This window comes from Phasianus colchicus, chromosome 25 (assembly GCF_987193195.1).
Source record: "Phasianus colchicus chromosome 25, bPhaCol1.hap1.1, whole genome shotgun sequence".
Classification (NCBI taxonomy): Eukaryota; Metazoa; Chordata; class Aves; order Galliformes; family Phasianidae; genus Phasianus; species Phasianus colchicus.
The window spans coordinates 881,500-907,008 of NC_143460.1; the positions used below are offsets into that span (position 1 = coordinate 881,500).

Here is a 25,509-nt window from a genome sequence, read left to right on the forward strand (position 1 = left end):
GGAAGCACTGTCCTCCTATTTTCATAGAAAAGTACAGAACATACCTAAAAACAACAGGTTGGGAACAGACTTTATGTCATAACAACAGCGTCAGGAAGACTGTGAGCCTGAGATGCTCAATCAATGAGTTCCAGAAGAGATATTACCTGTATTGGACCCAGGCTATGTAATGGAGTGGATTTCACTGACCAAGCATGCAATTTCTCCCCCCCCCCCCTTGGGGGGGTGCACCCATTATTGTAATAATGAACAAACTGCTGCTTCACAAAGATCTTGGCCTGATTAGAAGGTTTTGATTTTGAGTAGTGCTGAACTGAGACAGAAGGTGATAACTGCAAGCAGCAGTCTCCTACACATAACATCCTTGCTACTTCATTCTGGATGCCGTCACTGAGCAGCGTCTAATAGGTCTTCCCTGGTCAGCTTGGCTGCCTTAGTTTGAGCCCTGATGGCCATGACATGATGGTGGCAGGCTTAGTATTTCTATGTTCTCCTCGTCAGAATACTCTGACTTTTGAAGGAAGCAGCTTCTTGGGTTTTTTTTTGTTTTTTTTTTTGTTTGGTTGGTTTTGTTTGTTTGTTTCTTTGTTTGTTTTTAAATTTTATTTATTTCATTTGGAATATCTATATTCCATATAGGTTGTCATGGTTTTGGTTTTTGCTTATTTGATTTTCAATATTCCACATCAAAACATCATGTACTGGAAGTATTAATGCTCTAATTCTACGTACCTATCCCTATACATTACGGAAGTCACGGGATCTGACCCTTCCGGGGGGGGCGGTCTCTTACTGCCTGGCAGTGGGTGCTGGAGGGTGCTTTCCTAGCCGTTCCAAGCTTTTTTTCAGATTTGACTCGGTCTCGGGAACTCTCTCTCATATCTTATTTGATTTATTAGTCTCAATTTCAATTAGATTGTATTATATTGTATTATTTTGTATTCCGATATCATAGTTAGTAAAATAAGTTTACCTCCATAGATTGTTGCCGCTGTTTTTTTTCCTTTTCCCCCTACCTTCCCATTTTGTGGGCCCAGGCAGGGGGTGGGGAGGGCAGGGGCCTACTGCCCCCTGTCACGGGCATAAACTGATCTAGTTAATTCCGTGACAGATTTTGGTGGAGAATGCGGGCATAGCTGCCTTTTGTTTTTTTGGTTTTTGCTTTTTGGCTCTTAGAACGAATCTCGCTCTCTGCTCTTAGAGAGCTTCGTTAGGGAGCATTATCAGTAGTTCAGGTTTTTGTGCTGGAAAACTTGACCTTGAAAGACCAGGCGTACTGCCAGTATTCTGGGATATTTGTAAACTTTGAGCACTGCTTAGTCTGAGTAGTGCCTTTTTTTTTTCTTCCCCCCCCCCCCTCTTGTTAGTTTCAATTCATTAACCCTTTTTGAGCAGAAACCAGCGATGAACCCACTCTTTTTCGTGGGAGCGCTGAGTAGGGGATTAAAAACTATGGTGTTTCTCGTGACCTACTGGCCAATCATCAATGTCATCTTTACTTGTTGTGGAATGGTGTACGTATATAACTACATAAAGGCACTGATGGAGACGCCTGTATGGTACCTATCTTGGTACCTATATTCAATGTTTAATATGAATTTTGACATTTGCATCCCGGATGGAATGGCTAATTTCACAAGCAACTACATCCCAGATGGAATAGCTAATTTTACAAACCACACGATGTTCAAACCAGTTTCCAGGTTTTCCTTTTGGTTTATCAGACGTTTTTCCAATGCTGACTTAACTCTCATGCTTGTGGTCATAATATCACTCTCCCTGAATGTAGTCCTATACAGGAATAGTAAGCAGAAGGAGTCTCCTCCAGAACCAGAGAATGCTGACTGGCAGGGAATATGGAGAGGTTTAGGAAAAATCTTAGAAGCATGGGGACCCGCAATGTCATGGGATTTCACTCTTGAGCACCTGTGGGATCCCCAGAAACTTAGCCAGTATTTGAAACAGGGGCAGTGCGGCTTAGGTAAATCTAAGGAGGTACAACTTATTTGGGGTTTGGCTTGTGCTTACCGTGCCCTATATAATACTGTTTTGGAGAGAGAGAGTTTCCGAGCTGAGGTTCAAGCCAAAGGGGAAGTCAAATCTGATCAATTACAGGAGACACCAGTAACAATATCAGTTGCCCCTGTGGAGGGCAAGAAATGGAAACGAGTGTCCTCGCGTCTAGAACGGAAAAAAGAAGAAGAGGAGGAGGAGGAGGTGGAGGAAGATCCAGGTGAGGGGCCCTCCTCGAAACCACCAACATCAAGAAAGGCAAAAGGAAAAACTAAGAGACATGCAGAAGAGAGTGATGAAGAGGAAGTTTCTATTACTACTCGTCGGCCTCTGAAGATGACTGAAATCCAAGGCTCTAGAAAGGAATTTATACGGCGCCCAAATGAAACTATCGTTTCCTGGTTAGTTCGCTGTTGGGACGACGGGGCCAGTAGCTTGTCTCTAGATGGTAACGAAGCTCGCCAACTAGGAGCCATTGCCAGAGATCCAGCTATTGACAGAGGAATTAGTCGATGTCTGGATGGGGCTGCCTCCCTCTGGGAACGAGTATTAACAGCTGTGAAGGAAAGGTACCCCTTCAAAAGCGGCTTGAAGCCTGTGACGAAAAGATGGGATACAGTTGAACAGGGTATCCAGTATTTGAGGGAAATAGCCGTGGTGGAAATGCTGTATGACCCGAACTGTGTTTTTAACGACCCACAAGGCCATGACCCTGAGAGAGTGAGAACAACGCGTGAAATGTGGCAGCAACTCACATCAACAGCACCAGCCAGATACGCCTCTGCACTATTGGCAGCATCTGACAGATACCAGGACCAACAGAGAAGCCCCTTAGTTTATGAATTGATTCTTATGCTCCAAAGCTATGAACAACAGCTACCCCCAACTCGCACCGCCATCGCCGCCATCTCACAAATGACGGAGCAACTGAATAAAGTGCAAGAGCAAATGTCTTCACTGATGAATCGTGACAAACCTGTAGAAGTATCAGAAACGCTTGATGAAGATCAGAATAGTCAAAAGAGTCTAATGAAGGAGCTGATGAAACTAATACGGATCGAACTAACTAAAGACGATGAACCCTCCTTCTCAGGTGCAAAATCAAAAATCTCAGCTGTTAGAGGCAAACGCTCTCCAGCTCCAGGAAGGAATCCTACATCGCGACTTGCCTTGTGGCGTTACTTACGTGACCATGGAGAAGACATGAGGAAGTGGCACGACCAAGCTACTCATGTACTACGAGCACGGGTGAGAGAATTACAAGGCAGATCAACCGCCAGTGCAGTTGCTCCGGTTACCAGAGGTAATGAATAGAGGGGCCCTGCCCTCAGTCAGGGGGGGGAAAGGGATAATAGAGTTTATTGGACTGTGTGGATCCGATGGCCTGGCACATCAGAACCACTGAAATATAAGGCATTGGTGGATACCGGTGCACAGTGCACTCTGATGCCCTCGACTTATGAAGGGACAGAATCAATCCATATTTCTGGAGTGACTGGGGGCTCTCAAGAATTGACTGTGTTGGAGGCTGAGATAAGCCTCACTGGTAGGAACTGGCAAAAGCACCCTATTGTGACTGGTCCAGGGGCTCCATGTATACTTGGTATTGATTACCTCAGAAGGGGGCATTTCAAGGATCCTAAGGGGTATCGATGGGCCTTTGGAATAGCTGCTGTAGACACAAACAACATTAAGCAGCTGTCTGTTTTGCCTGGCCTGTCAGAAGATCCGTCTGTTGTGGGGTTGCTACAAGTAAAAGAGCAACAGGTACCAATTGCTACAAAAACGGTGCACAGACGGCAGTACCGCACCAACAGGGATTCCTTGCTCCCCATTCATAAGTTGATTTGTCAACTAGAGAGTCAGGGAGTAATCAGCAAAACTCACTCGCCTTTTAACAGCCCCATATGGCCAGTGCGTAAAGCCAGTGGAGAATGGAGGCTGACGGTGGACTATCGTGGCCTGAATGAAGTCACACCCCCACTGAGTGCTGCTGTGCCGGACATGTTAGAACTCCAGTATGAACTGGAATCAAAAGCAGCCAAATGGTATGCCACCATTGACATTGCTAATGCCTTTTTCTCCATTCCTTTGGCCAAAGAATGTAGGCCACAATTCGCTTTCACCTGGAGGGGTGTTCAGTATACTTGGAACCGTTTGCCCCAGGGGTGGAAACACAGCCCAACCATTTGCCACGGGTTGATCCAAACTGCATTAGAACAGGGCAGTGCCCCTGAGCACTTGCAGTACATTGATGATATCGTTGTGTGGGGCGATACAGCAGAAGAAGTCTTCACAAAAGGAGAGCGAATAATCCAGATTCTTCTGCGTGCTGGTTTTGCTGTTAAGCGGAGCAAAGTGAAAGGACCTGCTCAGGAGATTCAGTTCCTAGGTATAAAGTGGCAAGATGGCCGTCGTCACATCCCGACAGATGTGATCAACAAAATCACCGCTATGTCTCCACCCACCAGTAAGAAAGAGACACAATCTTTTTTGGGTGTAGTGGGCTTTTGGAGAATGCATGTTCCAAACTATAGCTTCATTGTAAGCCCCCTTTATCATGTGACGCGAATGAAGAATGAGTTTACATGGGGCCCTGAGCAGCAGCAGGCTTTTGAACAGATTAAGCAAGAGATAGCCCGTGCCGTGGCCTTAGGGCCAGTACGGACAGGGCAGGATATAAAGAACATCCTCTACACTGCTGCTGGAGAGAAAGGTCCCACTTGGAGTTTGTGGCAGAGAGCCTCAGGAGAGACCCGAGGCCGACCCCTGGGATTCTGGAGTCGGGCCTACAAGGGGTCGGAAGAGGGCTACACTCCAACTGAAAAGGAGATCTTAGCCGCGTATGAGGGGGTTCGGGCTGCTTCTGAAGTAGTCGGTACTGAAACACAGCTCCTTCTGGCACCTCGACTACCAGTGCTGAACTGGATGTTTAAAGGAAAGGTTCCCCCCACCCATCACGCAACTGATGCCACTTGGAGTAAGTGGATTGCGTTGATTACGCAACGAGCGTGGATGGGGAACCTCAGCCGTCCAGGAATCCTAGAGGTCATCATGGACTGGCCTGAAGGTAAAAAGTTTGGAACATCACCAGCAGAAGAAGTATCACGAGCTAAAGAGGCCCCACCATACAACAAATCACCAGAAAATGAAAGAAAGTATGCCCTGTTCACTGATGGATCGTGTCGTATTGTGGGAAAGCATCGCAGATGGAAATCTGCTGTGTGGAGCCCCACACGACAAGTTGCAGAGGCCACTGAAGGGAAAGGAGAATCAAGCCAATTTGCAGAGGTAAAGGCTGTCCAACTGCCTTGGATGTGGCTGAACGGGAGAGGTGGCCAATGCTTTATCTTTACACTGACTCATGGATGGTGGCAAATGCTTTGTGGGGGTGGTTACAGCAGTGGGAGCAAAATAACTGGCAAAGAAGGGGTAAACCTATTTGGGCTGCTGAACTGTGGAAAGATATTGCTGCCCGAATAAAGAATATGGTCGTGAAGGTTCGCCATGTAGATGCTCATGTGCCCAAGAGACGGGCTACTGAAGAACAGCAAAATAACCACCAGGTGGACCGAGCTGCCAAAATTGAGGTGGCTCAGATAGACCTGGACTGGCAGAACAAGGGTGAATTATTTCTAGCTCGGTGGGCTCATGAGACCTCGGGCCATCAGGGGAGAGATGCAACATATAAGTGGGCTAGAGACTGAGGGGTGGACTTAACTGTGGATGCTATTGCACAGGTTATTCATGACTGTGAAACATGTGCTATAATCAAACAAGCCAAGAAGATGAAACCACTCTGGGAGGAAGGGCGATGGCAAAAGTATAAATATGGGGAGGCATGGCAGGTTGATTATATCATCTTGCCACGATCCCGCAGTGGTAAGTGTTATGTGCTTACCATGGTAGAGGCAACCACTGGGTGGCTTGAAACATATGCAGTACCCCATGCTACCGCCCGAAATACCATATTAGGTCTTGAGAAACAAGTCCTTTGGCGACATGGCACCCCAGAAAGAATTGAGTCAGATAATGGGACTCATTTCAAAAATTCTCTTGTAAATACTTGGGCCAAAGATCATGGCATTGAGTGGATTTACCATATTCCCTACCATGCACCAGCCTCTGGTAAAATCGAACGATACAATGGGTTGTTAAAAACAATGCTGAAAGCAATGGGTGGCGGAACATTTAAGCACTGGGAGAAGCATTTGGCAGAAGCCACCTGGTTAGTCAATACCAGAGGATCTATCAATCGTGATGGTCCTACCCAATCCAGCTCTCTACATACCGTAGAGGGAGATAAGGTCCCTGTTGTACATGTAAAGAGCATGTTGGGAAAAACAGTTTGGGTTCTTCCAGCTTCTGGAAAGGGCAAACCTCTCCGCGGTACTGTTTTTGCCCAGGGACCTGGATCCACTTGGTGGGTAATGCAGGAAAATGGGGATGTTCAATATGTACCACAAGGAAATTTGATGCTGGGGGAGTGAAGACAGTAATTCCATGTATATGTATATAGACGTGTGCGTGTGATGCATTTGTAATCATTTTGTTTGTTTGTATATGTGTGTATATATATATATATATATATATATATATATATATATATATATATATATATATATATAAAGCGTGATGTAGTGATGTAGAATAAGGGGTGGAATGTCATGGTTTTGGTTTTTGCTTATTTGATTTTCAATATTCCACATCAAAACATCATGTACTGGAAGTATTAATGCTCTAATTCTACGTACCTATCCCTATACATTGCGGAAGTCACGGGATCTGACCCTTCCGGGGGGGGCGGTCTCTTACTGCCTGGCAGTGGGTGCTGGAGGTGCTTTCCTAGCCGTTCCAAGCTTTTTTTCAGGTTTGACTCGGTCTCGGGAACTCTCTCTCATATCTTATTTGATTTATTAGTCTCAATTTCAATTAGATTGTATTATATTGTATTATTTTGCATTCCGATATCATAGTTAGTAAAATAAGTTTACCTCCATAGATTGTTGCCGCTGTTTTTTTTCCTTTTCCCCCTACCTTCCCATTTTGTGGGCCCAGGCGGGGGGTGGGGAGGGCAGGGGCCTACTGCCCCCTGTCACGGGCATAAACTGATCTAGTTAATTCCGTGACATAGGTATAGATGTTTTGAATATTATCATTTGTAGTGCTGAGAATTTTTTTAGAAAACAGTTATACTCAGTTAAGAAGGTGTAGTAAAGATGTTAAAGAACTCCCTTTTGTGTTGACCAGTGATGAACATAAAAACATCTCCCAGTTAATGTATAGGCAGCTGATGTGACTGCCTCTGTCCTTAGCAGCTTGCACAAAGGAACTCCACAAACCATTTCAATATTGGGCTGCTGAGGGAAGCTGTCAGAACCGGAACACTCTGTCCTCTTGCAGAGTACCGGGATGCTTTTACAGCTGACTGACAGCTGCTTTGTTTGTGGCCATAGCTCCTGAGGAGTGCAGCAGTGCTAAGAGCTGAGAGAAAACACAGGAATGTTGCACCTCCTGAACGATTCTGAGGTATCAGTGACCTAGAACAGGTGCTGGAGAGGAGTTGCAGGGTGGTATCATGGCAGCTGAGCACAATGGACTGTGCTTCTGATAAGACGACTTATCACAGAGTGAGCAGTGACAACAGATTTACGAGGCTTGCAGCACTGTCTTCATCCCATCTCTCTCCGCTTTCAGATTCTCAGTCCAGCCCACAGAGCAAAATGAAATGGAGGAGGAAGAAAATGTGCTAACAGTTCTTGCTTGGTTCCTATTGCAGAGCAACTTATTGCCCACTAGTCAGAGCAGAACAGTGCCTGCTGTCTGGTAAACCTCACGCAGAAGCACTGGCACTTTTGCATAATGTACTCCCACCCCTGTCCCTTCCTCCGACAGGATGCAGGGCACCCACAGCCTCTGGGCACCCTGGGCCAGGCCTTGCTGCCTCTGACCTCTACACATCTACCTCAATTTTCTCTCTTTGAGTTTAAAGCCATTCCCACACATATTATCTGTCTGCCAATGCCAAGTGGCACACAAGGTCTGGCAGTGGGTCAAAGTAGTAACATGACAACAGTACAGCATAGACAACTGTGGTATTACTTTCTGCTTATTGGTACAACACAGCCTGGAAAGTCCCAGTCAATGCCAGCAGCAGTTCTCTGGCTGTCAGATGATGCCCCTAAACCCACATGCCAGGGGTGCTCCCACCTCCTGACCAATGGTGGAGAGGAGTGTGAGGACAGAGATGATGCTGGGGGGGGCTGGGTGCTGCTGGGTCTGTCATACTTCCTCCTGGCAGTGGTTTTACAGATGTTGCATGATGCCCCTAACTCTACCCCCTGGGGGGGACCGCTCCCACCTCCTGATGGATGGTGGAGAGGAGGGGGAGGGCAGAGCTGGTGGGGGGGGGGACTGGGGGCTGCTGGGCCTGTCATACTTCCCCCAGGACACAGTTGTCCATCTGTCGGAAAATTTCCCCAAGCCTACACCCTGGCGGGGCAACTCCTTTCCCCTGAAGGTTTGTGGAGGGTAGTGAGAGGGTGGTGACGGTGCCTGGGTGGACAGGGGGATGCTGGGCCTGTTGTGCCTTCCCTGGGCACCCATTGTCTGTTGACTGGGCCGTGCTGTCAAGCCTACAGCCTGGGGAAGCTGTTCCCGTTCCCTGAAGGATGGTGGAGGAGGATGGGGGGGTGGTGTTGATGTCCAGGGACAGCTGGGCCTGTCGCTCATAGGCCAGGGAGCCGTTGTTTGGGTGCTGACCGATGACCACAAGCCTCCAAATCGGGCAGGTTTCTTCCATCCCATGAAAGAGGGTGGAGGGGGACGGGGGGGCGGTGTTGATGCCTGGGGGCTGCTAGGCCTGTCACACATCCCGGGGGCCTCGGAGCCTGGGCTGGTGGGCCGTGGAGTCTGAGGCGGGGGCAACTGAGCCTGGCAGCTGTCTGGCCCAGCGGAGTCTGCTCTGGTGGTGCTCTGCGGCAGGAGGGCAGGTTGTCCCTGCACAGGTGGTGGCTGTCCATGCCGTGTCTGTCGGTCGGGCACCTTGAGGAGAGCAGGCTGTCCATCCAAGTGCGAGTTGTGGCCGTGGGCATCGGGCCAGGCTCCAGCAGCTGCAGCAAGGTGCCTGTGGAGAGAGGAATGTGCTGAGGGCACATGAAAGCCCCTGCTCTCCTTCCTCACAGCACATGGCAAAGAACCACCCTCAGCTCCCAGCCTGTCTCAGGCCTAGCAGTAAGGACAGGATGCAGGAATGGCAAGGCCAATTAAAACATTTGACAGTGTAAATCTCAGACCATGTAAGCCAACAACTAACTGGCCTCTCCATGCTGCTTTAACTAGAAATGCCTCCTGGCTTTTATATAGCTTTTTTATAGCAGCCCTATAGTAAAGAGATGGGCAGGATGGGGATGGTGGTGAACAACAACTCACTGGTTTCTCTGCCTACATCGCCGGATAACAAGACAGAACGTAATCATCGCTGCCAGCATGGAAACCAGGAGAGCCGCAGTAAGTGCAAGGCAGTACTTCAGTAGATCTTCATCTTCTGTGGCATTTGCATGTCCTTCACCATCCACACCTGGAGAAACAAAGTGGTCATTGCTGTGTCTCACACCCTACTGGCAATCTCACAGGAGGCCTGACATTGCCACAAAATGTTCTTTTCCATTTTGTTGGCCTCCCGGAGCAAGTGAAAATCCTCAGGCTGCAATGCTTCCCTGATTCCAGGGGAAACAAAGGGAACTCTAAAGGGCACTGCATATCAAGGCACTCTGGAGCCTCTATTTTGCCTCTCAGCTTTGTTTACACTCTGGCTCTGCCATGGTCCAGATCTTGCTGGGCCACGGATTTGCTCCTTCTTCTCCATCATGCTCTAAGATTCCTTTGCACTTGCCCACTCGTGCTTTTCAGGCTCACTAGTGCTGCTACAGGCAAGCAGGGACACTGTGATCCTTCGGGACACGTTGTCTGACTAAACAAAACTCATTAGAGCAGAAGGAGAGCATGTGGATCTGTTTAACCAATTGCTGCTTTGAGTAACACGGGCAAGAACCGCCACAGGAGGGATCCCGCTCCAGGCTGCTGCTGTGCCTGGAAGGGAACTCAAGGGAGGCACAGCAAGCTCTGGAATGCGGGAACTGTGGGAGGGAGGTTTGTTGGAGGGTCCTATCTCCTCTCCTCATCTGTTGAATGTGGTTCTGGTGGCCTTGTTCCCAAAAGGACAGAGTTCCTAAGTCCCTGGGAACTGGGTGCAGTGAGAGGGGAGTAACCTCTAGCCACAGCCACGGAGCTCTATGAGCAGCCTTTACCTGGAGCGCCAGTTGTGTGTGTGGCCTCTGTTTCTCCCAGAGGGACGGGCAGTGTGCGATGGCTGCCTTGCTGAAATGCATCCCTGTGCACAGGCTCTATGTCTGTCTCTTTAGAAAGGAGGTAAGAGAGTGGGACTGTAAGTAACTGCTTCTCATCAGGAAGATGGTATCTTCAGGAGGCATCAGTTCTCTAGACACATCAGTAAAGTTTAGGAACAAAGCCTGGGCTTTTTACGGTGCACCTCATTCCTAGTCCTAACTGCATGCCATTCCATGAGACAAACTGAAGTGCTACACACTTTCCAGTTTGCAAGCACAGACAGCAAAACCTGTCCTGCTGGGAAACCAGCAGGTTGCGGGCAAGCTTCCTGTTCACAGTGCACCTTGTGCGATTCTGGCAAGTTGCAAGATGTTGCAAAATTCCTTCCTTCAAAGAGAGCAGCAAAAAGCTGCAAGCCAGTTCAGACACAGAGGCCACAGAAGGGCTCTGATTCATCCTTTCCAGTTTCCCCACATATATTTCTAGAAACTCAACTTCCCAAGTCTTTCAGGGAACAGACAGAAATACACTCACCATGCGCTGCCTTGTCCTTCATGATTTTCATTAGCATATGGGACAGCGTCTGGGGATATTTTCCTCTTTCCCGTGTCTTTCTCAATCTCTCAGGACCTTAACAGAAAGCATTAAGATAAATTTCAGACAAACAAAGTACTGAACTGAGTGGTCTTTTCGGTGAAGTCAATAAAGACAACAGCCACCCCCGGGGATGCCTGTAGGGCTCCAGTACAGGAGGCAGCCGAGGATTTGGCCCAGCCTTCCCTAGAGGCACTTCTGCAGCCAAAGAATGAGGAGAACTTTCCACCACACACTGCAATCTACATAACTGCATAATGGCATCACTGAAGAGCAGATGGTGCCAGGGGATCATGCGAGGACAGGGGACGCACATGTAGGTGTGCATTCTCATGCACACCTGCAGACAAGCCTGGCTGACGTTAGGACTGTGAACTGGCATATCTCAGAGGAAGCAAAAACTCATGGCATACCCATACGAGTTGCTGGGGCTTCGGTCCTGAAGCTCAGCTGGGAAGCTGGATCCCACTCAACTCCACTCACACCTGTAAACAAACACAGACAGAGCAGCTCTTGTCAAACATGGCCAGATACTTATTTAGACTGGAATGACAGCATTGCTCCACAGCACTCTTCTCTCCCTACTACACAACAGCATCTGGCAAATAGGAAGAGGAAGATCAAAAGGTCTTTTTATGTGTGATTGCCCTGAGGCTCACGGAATGGATTATGCTGAGGCTTTGGCAAGGCACTGCTTATAGGCACAGCTGTAATCAAGCAGCGATGATAAAAGTTCCCATTGCATGTTGTGATCTCTCTCTTCCTTAGAGACCTGCAGTGACTGGAAAGGGCTCAGGAGATGATGTGGCATCCAGAGCTGGGTCGAATGTTGCAAAATTGGAGGGGGGCCAGGTGGGCAGTTGGCTGGCTCTCAGCAGCTTTCCAGATCTCTCTCCAGGCCACGTGAAACAATCCTCAGAGACAGCATGAAAGAGCATTTGGCCCCTCAAGGTTTTCTTATTGGAAGATCTCTGATGTATGGAGACAATAACAAAAGGACACTGGGAGCAAACAGCACCCAAGAAGCAGTGAATACCCAAGCCTATCATGGAGAAGAAATCACTGGGCTGAATCCTTCCTGAACTACCACAACCAAATATGAGCAAAGATCATGAGATGAAGACTGGTGACTTACCTCTGGCATCCACCGCAGGCTCAGGGACAGGACTTCGCTCTGGTAATCCACCAAGACAGCCTGCAGGCACAAGTGTGATCAAACACAGGTGAGGAGAGCTTCCACTGCACACTGGGGCCTGCTTTTTCTGCAGTGACCTCTGAGGACTGGCAGCAGGTCAGGGAATGACATGGCCCAAACAGCAAAGGTATAGGTTCCCTCCTCCAAAGAGTGGCAAGGGCTGCCTTCCCACTGAAATGTGAGAGCTCTCCAAGAAATACACAGGACTGCTCTGTGTACAGCCTTCAAGGCACAAAGAGACTTGAAAAACCTTTGGAGGTTCTTAAGTACCCAAATAAACTATTACTGCCCTAATTTTTCTGCCTTCAAGAAAACAGACACTCACAACTTACCTCTGGGTTTCCCCTGAGGCACAAAAGCAGTTTCCATCCAATCATCCGGATAAGGAGCACCAATGTCATCATATAGAATCAAGAACAGAAGAGGGATGCTCCCATTGCATGTTGTGATCTCCTTCTCCCTTAGTGATGGGGGAAGGCTCAGGTAATGGGATGGGAGAGTCAGGCCGTGATTGCCAGAGGTACAGGTGGCCTGGAGCCTGCCACTCAGCAGCTTTCCAAATGCTCTCTCCAGGCCACGTACGACACCCCTCCTGGACCGTGTGGAAGAGCATACAAAGAAAAGACTCCTGAACCCATCTGGGCTCCAGCCGAGGGTCTCTATTGGGAACCAGGATTCGTCTCTGGAGTGCACTAGGAAGCCGGAGCAGAAATGCTCACACCTTTCCCAGCACACATCTTCTGAGCTCTCCCATAGAACACCCTCAGGTGAAGAGTGTGCTCCAGCCAGCCAGCAGCATAACCATGGCCCAGCATGGCTGGAGCCAGGGCCTGCGGAGCATTGCTTCCTTACACTCTTGCCCAGCTCCTGTGGTGCTGACTGCTGACTGTCCCCCCCTCTCAATGCACCTCCCATGGAAGGTAGCCCTGGGGCAGCACGGCACAGAGCCATGGGGACAACAGCCCTGACCTCTCGTCCCCGGTGCTGCTCGGTTTTGGCCCCATCTCTGCCCACCCACCTGGTCCTGGTGCTCGCCACGGAGCAGCACAAATCTCCTGGGAACACATGGCCATCAGTAGGAGGAGGAGAGCAAGGCGGGCAGGGGCCGTGGCCCCCCACACTCGTGCCATGCTGCCACCACCACCGCTGTAGCCACAGCAAGTGCTGCTGCTGGGGCCAGCACAGAATGTCTGGGGCACACGCTGAGCATTGTGACCTCACTGCACAAGGTAGGGCATTGTGACCTCACTGCAGAAGGCGAGGCATTGTGACCTCACGTCCCCAAGATGCTGGCTGGGGCTCCCCAGGGCTGCTCCTCCTGTGCAGCAGGGCTGCATGGAGCGGTTGCTCACGACACCCCTTAGAGGGTGAGTGCCGGACTGCTGGGACGGAACCACGGGGAACACGTCCTGTTGGTCAGATCTGTTCTGCCACAAGGGCGAGGTTCTCCCTGGGCTTGTTACAGGCATTGTCACCGTGGGTGAGGATTTACAGTCATCTAGAGCAGCAGGATACCACAGCTGACATTTTCACATTTACATCATGGAAACGTAGAATTGTGCAATGGCTTGGGTGGGAATGGATATTAAAGACCCAGAGATGCTGTCAAAGGATAAAGAAAATCATTTCAGTGCTGTTTTCACCGCTTCACACAAATCAAGAGATTTAGTTTTGCCTTTTAATGGCACCAAAGAAGACATTTGTTCAATGACATTATGTTTCTTATCACAGTCTCTAAAAAAAATGGCAAACTGTGCTGTATTCTTTTGTAAATTGCCAGAGCATAACATCTGAAATTTGCAGCTTTGCTCTGCCAATTGGGTCATTAACACAGTTAATTAACATGTCATTAACATAGTTTTGAGTGTGAGCATGTCACGGTTTGGGTCAAAATACATGTAAGAAACAAGTTTGGGCGTGTGTGAGGACCACAATTTGGGTCAAAATATGTCATTTACCCAATTTTGGAGTGCGGGAAATGGCTGTGTCCCTCAGTTGCCAACACCAGCCCCAGCCTTCCTCTCTCCCTGCAGTGCTTTGTGCAGTGGGATGCAGAGTGCGTTTCACACAGCTCGCCTGCACTGCCTGTGCCAGTACCACGAATTGCTTTGGGGATGGGCACCAGGCCGGGAACAGGCTGATGGAGGTGGAATCGCCCCAGGTCACTGTGGCCAGAAAAGGCTCAGGGAGCAGTGGCAGCATGGGCAGTTCCCATGGAGTGGGGGAAACAGAGGCAACTGGGCCTGCTGTGCAGATATACAGATAGGCATACAGATACCACACGTCACGGCTCTTCTGCCTCCACATTGGGTCCTGGCAATTGTGTCTTCAGACAGGGACTCAGCCAAGCCTGTGCATCCACAGCAGGACTTTCCTGGCCATAGCATCTCGACCCCAGGATGTGCTCCATCATGTACTTCTAGGAAATGCACATCTGGCGCTGCACAAAGGCCTCTGAAAGTAAAAGTCACCTGGCAAGTTAGAACTCCTCCCACATCCCCCAGCACTGTCTCTTAAATCTCATGTAGTGCAGACTCTGTCTCAGACTGTGACTGTGGCGCAATAGCACAGATAGTATCCCGTCTCACTTTATGCTGTCGTGTAAGAGGACAAAGAGCTGAAGGCACAGGCTGTGACGGGACACACAGAACCTTCACACCATCGCACGCTGCCTGCCTTTCATCAATTCTAGAAATACCCAGAAGAGCTCAGTTTTCTCATGCTTTCATTTACTTGCACAAACCATTTTAAAATGCATGTTGTTGTAGGGCGGCACAAGTACTAAGGCCAAGAGCCACAGTCACAGAGGCCAGAAGCAGCTCTCTGGGGCCTAAAGCCACAGCCAAAGCCAGATAGGCTGGCACCAGCCCCAGGGCCAAAAACCACAGCCCGAGAGGCCAGCACCAGCCCCAGGGCCTAAAGCCACTGCCAGAGACACTAGCACCAGACCTGGGGCATAAAAACAGCCAGAGAAACCAGCACCGGTGCCAAAAGCCACAGCCTGAGTGGCCAACGATGACCCCGGGACCTAAAGCCATAGCCCAGCAGGACAGCAGCAGCCCCAGGGCCTATATCCACAACCACAGCCAAACAGGCTGATACCAGCTGTGGGGCCAAAGCTGTGCCAGAGAGGCTGGAACAGCCCAGGGGCCAAAAAACACTGCCAGATAGACTGGCACTGGCCCCAAGGCCAAAATCATCAGCCAGAGAGGCCTGGACTGGCCCCAGGGCCTAAAGCCAAAGCCAATGCAGAAGAGGCCAGAACCAGCTTCGGGCCTAAAGCCACCCCCAGAGAGGCTAGCATGGTCCTGAGGCCTAAAGCCTGAGAGGACAGCACCAGCTCTGGGGCCTAAAACCACAGCCAGAGAGACTGGCCCCGGCCCTGGGACATAAAGCCACAGCCACAGTTAGAGAGGCCAGGGCCAAAAGCCCAAAGAGCAAGGCCTGCAGCTGCACACCATTCTTAGTGTGCAAAGGATGCATCACAAGTCAAAATGCGTCATGAACTTGATTTTGGAGTATAAGAACGTCACAGTTTGGGTCAATATGTGTGTATTAAAGCAGTTTGGGAATGTGTGAGGGCCACAATTTGAAACATAATATGTCATTAACCCAATTTTGGAGTGTGAAAATGTTACAATTTGCATCAAAAGAGGTCACAAACCCAATTCTTAAGTGTGTGAAGGCCACCATTTGGGTCAAAATATGTCTCTAAACCCAATTTCAGAGTGACAATGACTTAAGTTGGAGCATTAACCTTAAGTTAAGGTCAAAATGCTCCATCCCTCGAGGCGTTCAGGGCCAGGTTGGATGCACTCTGTGCAGGCGTACCCAGACTGCTGTGGCTGCAACGATGGTGGTGGCAGCATGGCACGAGTGTGGGGAGCCACGGCCCCTGCCCACCTTGCTCTCCTGTGCCCTCAGCACGTTCCTCTCTCCGCAGGTGCCTTGCTGCAGCTGCCAGAGCCCAGCCCGATGCCCACAGCTGCAGCTCGCACTCGGATGGACGGCCTGCTCTCCTCAAGGTGCCCAACCGACAGACACAGCACGGATGGCCACCGCCTGTGCAGGGATGACCTGCCCTCCTGCCACAGAGCACCACCAGAGTGGCCCAGCTGCCTGGTATGGATTCAGTGTTTGTTCCCAGTGTTGATGATTTTGATAAGAAACTCACTGAGGCTGACGCTTACTTACAGATATTCACAGACCAATTGAAGCTTATTGATGAAAAACTCCAGAACTGTAAAGATGATGAACAGAGGAAAAAAAATGGAAGTCTGAAAGAAACCATCAATTGCATGGTAGAATCAGTGAAACACTGCATGGTCTTGCTACAGATTGCTAAAGACCAAAATAATGAGGAGAAGCATGCAGATGGACTTAGAAATCTGACTCCAACACCAAATAGTAAAGGAAGCATGCAATCAGCACTTAGCAGCAGCCTCACTTCTCCAAGACATGTCAATCTGTCTCCAAACACAGTTCTGGATTTTTCTTACTCAAGTGAGGATGAATTCTATGATGCTCTTGAATTCTATCAGAGCAGCTCTTCCCCAAAGCAATGTATGGATTCTTCAGGGTCTGCTGCAGTCCTGACTTGTAGCAACACAGAGAGTAATTTGAAACGTCTGGATACCAGAGTCACTCCATTCTCCCATATCTAATGGAACAAATGACACTGATCTTTTCCTCCTGATGATAGAGATGATGATGCAGAAGGAGAAGCAGTGGAAGAACACAAGAGTGTTATCATGCATCTCTTGTCACAAGTCAGATTAGGAATGAATCTAACAAAGGTGGTTCTTCCAACATTTATCCTGGAAAGAAGATCACTGTTGGAAATGTATGCTGACTTTTTTGCACATCCGGACTTATTTGTCAGCATTAGTGACCAGAAGGATCCAAAAGAAAGAATGCTTCAAGTGGGTAAATTATACCTCTCAGCTCTTCGTGCTGGAAGAAAAAGAATAAAAGTTGTTAAAAACCCTTACAATCCCATTCTGGGCGAGATCTTCCAATGTCATTGGCTATTACCAGGCACTGAAGGTGAAGATGATACGGAGGCAGTTTCTGAAGGACCAGTTTCCTGGGTCAGCAAAAGCAATGTAACATTTGTGGCAGCACAGGTTTCTCATCATCCTCCAATTTCAGCATTTTACACAGAGGATTTAACAAGAGGATACAATTCAGTGCTCACATATTTACCAAGTCAAAATTCTTAGGAATGTCTATTGGAGTTCATAACATAGGGCAAGGGTGTGTCACATGCATAGATTGTGATGAACACTATCTTTTGACCTTTCCTAATGGTTATGAAAGATCTGTTCTCACTGTGCCATGGATAGAGCTTGGTGGAGAATGCGGTATTAGTTGCTCGAAGACAGGCTATAACGCTTCCATTGTCTTTCACAGAAAACCATTTTATGGAGGAAAGAAACACAATTACAGCTGAAATCTTCTCTCCTAATAACAAGAAACCCATCTGCTCAGTTGAAGGAGAATGGAATTGTGTCATGTATGCAAAATACTCAACAGGGGAGAACACTGTCTTTATAGATACCAAGAAAATGCCTATAATTTAGAAGAAGGTAAGGAAATTGGAAGACCAAGAGGACTTTGAGTCTCGCTCCTTATGGAAAGGTGTAACCTGCAATTTAAAAATAAGAGACACTGATGCAGCTACAGCTGCAAAGCATGCAGTTGAAGAAAGACAGAAAGCTGAAGCCAGAACCAGAAAGGAGAATGAGACCCCATGGGAAACAAGGTCATTTCATGAAGATGGAGAATGCTGGGTTTACGATGAGCCACTACTGAAACAACTTGCCGCCAAAAAACACTGAGGAGGTTAGAAAAAAAGAGTTCTTGCCTTGACTTAGCAGAGTTTATATCTAATTCTATGAACAGACACCACCTGTGCAGGGACGACCTGCCCACTGGTCACAGAGCACCACAAGAGCAGCCTCCGCCAGGCCAGACAGCTATTGGGCTCAGCTGCCCCCACCTGGGCCCGCACAGACCACCAGCCCAGACTCCGCGGCCCCCAGGGTGTGCAACAGGCCCAGCAGCCCCCAGGCATCAACACCGCCCCCGCCTCCCTCCACCCTCTTTCAAGGGACTGAAGCAGCACCCCAAGGTGTGCTTGGGGGACATTGTCTAGCTGGACAAAGCTCAGGGGCATTGTCCAGCACCCAGACAACCAGTGCCTCATGGAAGCTTGAGAAGCGTGGCAGCCCCCAGCCCCCCCCCCCCCCAGCATCATCCTCACAGCCTCACACTCCTCTCCACCATTGGTCAGGAGGTGGGAACACCCCTGGCATGTGGGTTTACGGGCAACATCTGACAGCCAGAGAACTGCTGCTGACATCAACCGGGGCCTTCCAGGCTGTGTTGTACCAATAAATAGAAAGTAATACCGCAGTTGTCCACGCTGTACAGTTGTCATGTTACTACTTTGACCCATTGCCAGACCTTGTGTGTCACTTGGCATTGGCAGACAGCGACAGGTCATGTGGAAATGGCTTTAAACTCAAAGAGAGAAAACTGAGGTAGATGTACAGAGGAAATTCCTCCCCCAGAGGCTCCAAGGCCTTGGCCAAGGCTGCCCAGAGGCTGTGGATGCCCTGCGTCCCATCTCGGGCAAGGGACAGGGGTGGGAATATATTTATGCAAAAGCTCCAGTGCTTCTGCCTAGGTTTTAATGATCCTGGAGAAAGTACATGAAGGCAGATTAATGTTCATCATTCAGTAAAGAAGTGCTCACATTCCTGGGTGCTGCCGCCAGCAGAGTGTCCACCTTGGAATTACCCCAGCAGGTACCAGTGGCAGCTGACCAGCAAGATGTCCGTGCCACCCCTTAGTACCACATCCATATTTTGTAACAGCGGGAAACAATAAAGCGTCATGTATCAGAATGTGCAAGGCCATTCATGGAAAGCAAGGAGACTTCCTTACAGTTACAGAGCACTTTCTCACAGACAAGTTTTTCCTAGCGACATGCAGAAGCCCAGGCTGAGGCACTTCACTCACATACCCCAGCTAATACGAGTCCTTTCTCATGGACCTGTGCTCTTTTCAGACAGAGATATGTATTCTTCTACACAGGGTAGTCTTCCAAGTCTCTGTGTGGTAAACAGAAGTAATGACAGTGACTTGAAAGGTTCAAACTAATTAAACATTTATTTAAAACTCAGCAGCATTACAGTGGTTATCGTGTTTTGAAAAAACTCACACTAATATTACCGTTATATACACACTGCAGAATTTGAAAATACAGCAGCTTAGCAAATATTGTAACAGTATAACACTTACATACAAAACAAGGTCAGACAGTGACATGGAAACCAAAGCAAACCAAAATCAAACAGTGGTAATACCATTTTGAGCTGCTATGTGCTCAAAGTGATTTTATAGAAAGAAAAGAGAAGCAGAAAGGACAGTAAAATATCCCCGTCCTTGAAACCTAACCCTTCCCCAAAAGGGAAGTTGGAGACAGAGACTTGCAAAAAGGAGAAAAAGTAGAGGAAAGATATCAGCACCCTTTGATCCAGTGATGGTCTCTACTCATAACTCTAATCCTTCAGAGGCGGGCACGTGTGGCTCCTTAGGTCTGTGCGATGTGTGTTTGGGTTCACACCTGCTCAGCCCATCGTTCCAAGACCATGCAGAAGGAGCTGGGGGTGCTGCTATGTTCTTCTCTCTGCCTCACTATAAGTTACTCCCAGAAAGGTGCCCTCCTCAGATGCCTTCAACATCTTTTCCTGGAGAGCATTTGCAGAGCTCAGACTCTTACAGCCTGGAGGTGCCCAAGACCAGGGTGAATGGGCACAGGGCAGTCTGAGCTGGTGGGGGGCACCCAGCCCAAAGCAGGGTTGGGGCTGGGAGGCTTTGAGGTCCCTACCTACTCAAACCATTCTGGAATTCCATGATTATTAAGGTACATGGCATATACAACATCATTTTCCTGAGAGATAACCAGGAAGAGAGCTGCTTGCTTTTGTGCAGAAACAAATGCAGAAGTACTGGAAAGATTAAAGGTTTCACCAATTGCTTGGAAAACACCTTGCAGCACTAGCATGAGCTCGATGCTGATGGGATCTTTCATTCCAGTAGTCATCGGCTCTGCTGCACACCCAATTTTTCTTTGTATGGCAGAAGGCTGAGCTGATCCCGTCCTGGTTCAATATGCACATTGGTCTCCACTTCACAGCTCAAACCTATGCTCAAGAGGAAGAAAAAGAGGATAAAACTACCATACAAATGTTAAAAAAAGCTGGGATTTCCTCTCCTAGGAAAGTTCAGATGGGTTTGGGGTATAGCACTCTTGAGCCTCACCCAAGCATCCCATGGAAAAGCAAGGGTGCTGTGGCACAGGAAGGCCTCCTTCCCAAAACAGACCCCTCAAGAGATTCCAATTCAGACAAATGGATAGACAAAGTAACCAGCTGTTAAAGGTTGTGCCATCAGTTCACATCCAGTGGTTGTACCCTTTTTCCTTATGCAGTTTTGAACACCTTTCCCACTCAAGGCCACCTACCTATAAGGCACTGGACTTTGCAAGATGCAAATACATTTTTTCTAATTGCATGGGGAAAAAAAAAAATCCCCTTGGAGGTGCATGATTCAGGGCATCACTCGGATGCAGGAGTCTGGAAGACAATAATGTGAGACTGTCCATCCCCAGCCTGGCTCTTTACCTAAAGGCACCCTCTAATAGCTCTGCCACTGTGTGAATTTTGGGCAAAATAGTGTACGGTGTGTCCAGACAATCGTGTTTTCAACCCAAGGTTGGCTTTGGGGCTCATGCCCTGTTCTCATCCTTTCCTCCTCTATGTGTCTATGATAGCCAGGGAAGCTCCTAGTTCTTTGCAGTATTCCCTGCTGATGTTCCAGTTGCTCTGTATCTCTGTATCTGAAAAAAGATAGTAGCATTTTCCTGGGAAACCAACTCAGGGATTTGGGCAAACACACAGGAAACTGTGGGTGAGCTGAGGCAAACAGCCCTCTTGCAGACACAGAGGCAATGGGCTGCACTAACTAGGGCAGGGTCTAAATGGCCCCAAAGTTGCTCCAAAATGTCTCAAATCAGCTGCAACGTGGCCCAAATGGTACCAAAATGACCTCAAAATAGACTGGGGATGATCCAAAAATGATCCCTAAAAGAGGGCTCCAAAATAGCCCCACAATTCTACCCTCCAGACTCCAAAATAGCCCCAAAATTCTACCCCACTCCCCCCTACCCCCCTAGCTGGGGGAAGCTATGGACCCTAAAATAAGAAATAGGGGAGGACATCCCCTAGGGACCCCAGTAACTCCAAAAGCGGGGGCTCCATGTGCTTTTCTTCCATGGATATAGGCTTTTGGGGCACCCTCCCCTGAATAAAGGCTCTCAAGCCTAAAAAGGACCCCATGGGAGTGGGGAGGTCTCATAGGGGCCTTTGGGGATTCCCCAGTTGCCCTTAACACAAAAAATACCCCATGAGTATGAGAGGGCCCCATAGAGGTAGACTGGGGTCCCCCAGGAGTCCCCACTCCCATAAAGGACTGTATGAGGCTGGGGAAGGGAGGGTCCTATAGAGGTCTGTAGAGGTTCCCAGGTGTCTCTCAATCCAAAAAGGACCCCAAGTGCCAACCACTCCAAAAAGGACTTCATGGGAGTGGGTGCTTGTGTCCTGGCAGGTTACACCTGGTCTGATTACCTAGAGCAGCCTTAAGAAGGGTCACCAGCTCCAGAACAGTATTGGGAGGGTGATGGAGTGACACAGGGGAGACCTGCTCTGCCTCTGCAGGCCCTGGCAAGCAAAGAAATCTGGCTGACTCCAGACATTTTGTCAAAACCTTTCCATACTCCCCTTCTGCCCCGTGTCTAGTGTTCATTTATGAGAAGAATGGCAGCTCACAAAGAAGGCAAGGTCTGTGTTCCTTGCCAAACAGACAGCTATGTTGGATTTTAGCCTCACCACTGATGGCTGTATCTTTCTCATTTCAGCCCGATATTTCTCCTGGCAATTGCTGGGCTTTCCAAGGATCTCAGGGCCACATTGTTATCAGGCTGCCAAAGAAAATCTGTCCCCACAGCTTTCACTATCTGGCACATCTCTAAGTCAGGCTCTCCTGCTGCTGTAAGTCAGCAGTGCTCCAAAAAGTTTGCCATCTCAATAAGTCTTAGCCTTCTTCTTCTGGAGGGACAACAACCTCAAGGAAAAGCTTTACCAGATATGTCCTTCTGGTGGTGGGATCTCCCAGAGACCTGTGGTGGGCTGCCATAGAGCACTGCACTCTGCCAAAGGACATGGAGACACTTGGGGGTGGTTACATAACTTTGGAGGCCTCTGCTGTTCTTCGTGGCCTAGGAGCTGGGAGCAATTGCTCCACGTGTCCTGACTCAGGCTCACCGTCCCTTGTGCTTGAATCCTCACAGAACCAAAGGAGGAGGGAAGGCTTCCCACCTTCGGCCTCAGCACATTCTTTTCCGGATGGCCTGCCTGTGCAAGACTATGATCATCGCTTGTCTTTGAGGAAGTGGATGAGGACAAGGCTGAAACTCTTCTGGAGCTATTCACTTATGACATGGACAGAGAGATTTCTCAGACCTTCCATGTGCTGGTACAGCAAGTGTGTGCAGCAGGCTGCCATGGAGGAAGGCCAAGTTGCCTGCAATTTCCAGAAAGGAAGGGCTTGCCTGATCACCCAGGCTACCCTCTGCTCTCCAATGTGGCTAACTCCTGCAGGGAAGAAAAGGCACCTTGGACACACTGTCCTTTGGACACACTGTCCTTTTCTTCATGGTAGAGCAGAGGGAGCAGCAGTAGGAAGGCGGTTTGGGAGGGAAACTGTCCCACTCCAAGTGAGAAGGGATGACTGCCAGCAGGAGGGAGGATTACTGATGCTTTTCCACATCATCAGGACTGTACCAGTGCCCCATGGCAGCCTAGAGAGCAGAGAAACTCAGGTTTCCACAGCTCCCCTTAGCATGCTAGGCATTGCTTTCTAGGCTCGCAGATTTTCTGTGTGGCCCCAGCAAGGAAGTTCTGTTTTTTCCTGCTTACTTCTCTGTCACAGCTACCACAGCAAAGGGAGCTCTGCAGATGTAATGTGGCTCCTGGTTAATGATGCCTCTAATGATTTTATTCACAGGAGGACCCTCCCAAAGCATTCTGCCATATCAAATTCCAGATGCGGAGCAACTGGGGCTACTCTGAAGATACCTGCATCTATTGAGGGGAGGTTCATGGGAAGACAACAAGGCCAAAAGAGCATCTTAAGCCAGAATAATTAAACAAAAAAAGGTGTGGTAACTCAGTTTCATGTGTTTTGGCCCATGTTGAGGGTGTTACCTGAAGCGGTGTGTTGGGTTTGGGGGGCGAGGAGGAGCTGCAGGAATTTCTGTGAACAGAGCCCAGCAGCTGCCCCATGGTAAAGACACTTCCAGGCAGCTCTGAAAGAGACCTGCCATTGGTCAGAGCTGAGCCATGAGCGATGCTGGAGGCACTTCTGTGAGAGCAGGTGGAAGCAAGTAAAAACTGCTGCCTTGGAAATGAGTATGATTGGGGATTTTCTAAGGGAGACAGAATGCCCAAGTTAACATGTGGCCATTCAAGACTAAGGGTGTGGGGTGTGCCTGAGTTTTCTGCCTGAGTCTGAAGGCAGAAAGTACACCGGTGGGGGTGTGCCCAGGTGGAAGCACTGCTAAGTCCAGAGACAGATATTTGGGAGGAGGTAGGCAGGCTGAGGAGCATCAGGGAGTCGGAGAAGGAGATGGAATCACATTCTCAAGTCCCTTAGATACCCACAGCACAAGGAATAAAGGATCCCCTGCCAACTTGCCACAACGCAGAAGGAGGGGACTAGGAGACAGAGAAAGCGATGCAAATGGGCTTCTGTAAACCCCCTTCCCACGTGCGTCCCCCTTCTGGGGGGATGAAGCTCTGGAACTTGATGGACAGGCACATACAGATGTAGTTGAAGGTCCATCCAGGTTGGAGGAGTCACCTAGGACTGGTCAGCCTGTTTCCCTCTGCCACTAGAGAGCAGAGATCAGCACTGCCCTTCCACCCCACTTCCTCACAAAGCCATAGGCCACAAAGAGGTCTCCCCTCAGTTTCCTCTAGACCTTTCACTATCTTTGCAGCCCTTGTTTGGACACTCTTTAATAGTTTTATGTCCTTGTTGTACTGTAGTGCCCCAAACTGCACACAGTACTCAAAGTGAGGTGGCACCATTGCAGTGCAGAGCAGGACAATGCCTTCCCTCAACCGTGCATTCTTGATGCACCCTGGGGTAGGGTTAGCCTTCCAGGCCACCTGGGCACATATTCAATGTGCTGGCTCATATTCAACTTGCTTTTGGCCAAGACTCCTTCATTCTTTTCAGCAGAGCTGCTCTACGGTGTCTTATCCCCCAGTCTCTATGCACAGCCAGGGTTGACCCCTTCCCAGGTGCAGAATCCAGCACTTGCTCTTCTTAAACTCCATGTGTTTGGTGACTGCCCAGCTTTCTAATTTGCCTGGATCTCTTTGCAAGGCTTTCCACTCTCTGTGGAATCAACAACTTTTAATTCAGTATTGCCAGCAATCTTGCTCAAAATACCTACTAGTCCTACATCCAAAGCATTTATGAAAACATTAAAGATAATCTCGTCTGGCAGGTTTTGCCATGGATTTTCTGGATAGATGTGGAATCTTTCCTTAGCCCTCTTCCAGCCACCAGCAGTGGGTGGGAATTTCCAGTACTGCACACAAACCAATGCTGAGCAGCAGCACACAAGAGCTTTCCTTCTCATTCCGGTGGAACTGGAGCCTGGAGGAGCAGAGAGCAGATGTGATCTTGCTCTATTTTTTCTCCTGCTTAACCCTTTTCTGCTGGTTCCTCAGCATTACCTCATCTCTATCTTTTTTTCTTCATCTCTTGGTTTGATCAGCACTGTTTCTTGCTCTGATTAATTGTTTCATCGATCTCCTTTTCCCATAGCAGGTGTAGAGGTGTTGGATATCCGTGCTGAATGCTTCAGGTGGGACCATCGGGGTCCATTCTGGGGCCGTTTGGGACCGTTTTAGTGAAATAAATGCGATTTTGCACAAAACAAATCGCAAAACTAGGCGGCGGTGCCCCGCAGCAAAACGGTGCCCTCAAGCAAGATGGCGGCGCCCCGCGGCAGGCCAATGCCCACAAACAAGATGGCGGCAGCGCAGGAACGGCTTCCGGCCATGTCTTCCTCACGCAGAATTCCCGCGGCGCCCCCATGCGCAGGCGCACTGCGGGCAGCTCTTGCGTGGCGCAGAGCAGCCGTGACCCGGCAGCGAATGGAGCAGGGAAGCGGAAGTGGTATGGAGGGGGGTGGGGGGGGGGGTTCTGAGTGGTTG

The 25,509-nt window shown here is 49.1% G+C and overlaps 2 protein-coding genes and 2 pseudogenes across 3 annotated transcripts; 2 read left to right on the top strand and 2 right to left on the bottom strand.

Annotated features, from left to right (window-relative positions):
* The first annotated feature begins 927 nt into the window (after window positions 1-927).
* On the top strand, window positions 928-3,336 carry LOC149915024 (uncharacterized). The gene has a single exon (XM_090124571.1). It carries the CDS (start codon window positions 1,405-1,407, stop codon window positions 3,325-3,327), a length of 1,923 nt encoding a protein of 640 aa, XP_089980697.1. The 5' UTR covers window positions 928-1,404; the 3' UTR covers window positions 3,328-3,336.
* A 3,241-nt stretch (window positions 3,337-6,577) lies between these two features.
* LOC116237032 (uncharacterized) lies at window positions 6,578-13,249 on the bottom strand. The gene is made up of 8 exons (XM_090124572.1): window positions 13,170-13,249; window positions 12,484-12,743; window positions 12,092-12,151; window positions 11,370-11,441; window positions 10,897-10,992; window positions 10,323-10,430; window positions 9,445-9,592; window positions 6,578-9,139 (listed from the first exon to the last, which is right to left on the bottom strand). The coding sequence occupies exons 2-8, from the start codon at window positions 12,518-12,520 to the stop codon at window positions 8,320-8,322; spliced, it is 1,341 nt and encodes a 446-aa protein (XP_089980698.1). The 5' UTR covers window positions 12,521-12,743; window positions 13,170-13,249; the 3' UTR covers window positions 6,578-8,319.
* A 37-nt stretch (window positions 13,250-13,286) lies between these two features.
* LOC116237031 (oxysterol-binding protein-related protein 9-like) lies at window positions 13,287-19,237 on the top strand (annotated as a pseudogene). Its single transcript, XR_016459861.1, has 3 exons — window positions 13,287-13,631; window positions 16,095-16,273; window positions 16,348-19,237. The product of XR_016459861.1 is annotated as an oxysterol-binding protein-related protein 9-like (transcript).
* A 177-nt stretch (window positions 19,238-19,414) lies between these two features.
* LOC149915025 (C-type lectin domain family 2 member D-like) lies at window positions 19,415-23,562 on the bottom strand (annotated as a pseudogene).
* Between the last annotated feature and the right edge of the window lie 1,947 nt (window positions 23,563-25,509).

Coding starts and splice junctions, on each gene's coding strand:
- LOC116237032 (XM_090124572.1), bottom strand. CDS start 12,520: ATGGAAACTGCTTTTGTGCCTCAGGGGAAACCCAGAG. Junction 9,593..10,322: donor ACACACAACTGGCGCTCCAG/GTAAAGGCTGCT, acceptor TTGTTTCTCCAG/GTGTGGATGGTGAAGGACAT. Junction 9,140..9,444: donor CGATGTAGGCAGAGAAACCA/GTGAGTTGTTGT, acceptor CTCTCTCCACAG/GCACCTTGCTGCAGCTGCTG.
- LOC149915024 (XM_090124571.1), top strand. CDS start 1,405: ATGAACCCACTCTTTTTCGTGGGAGCGCTGAGTAGGGGATTAAAAACT.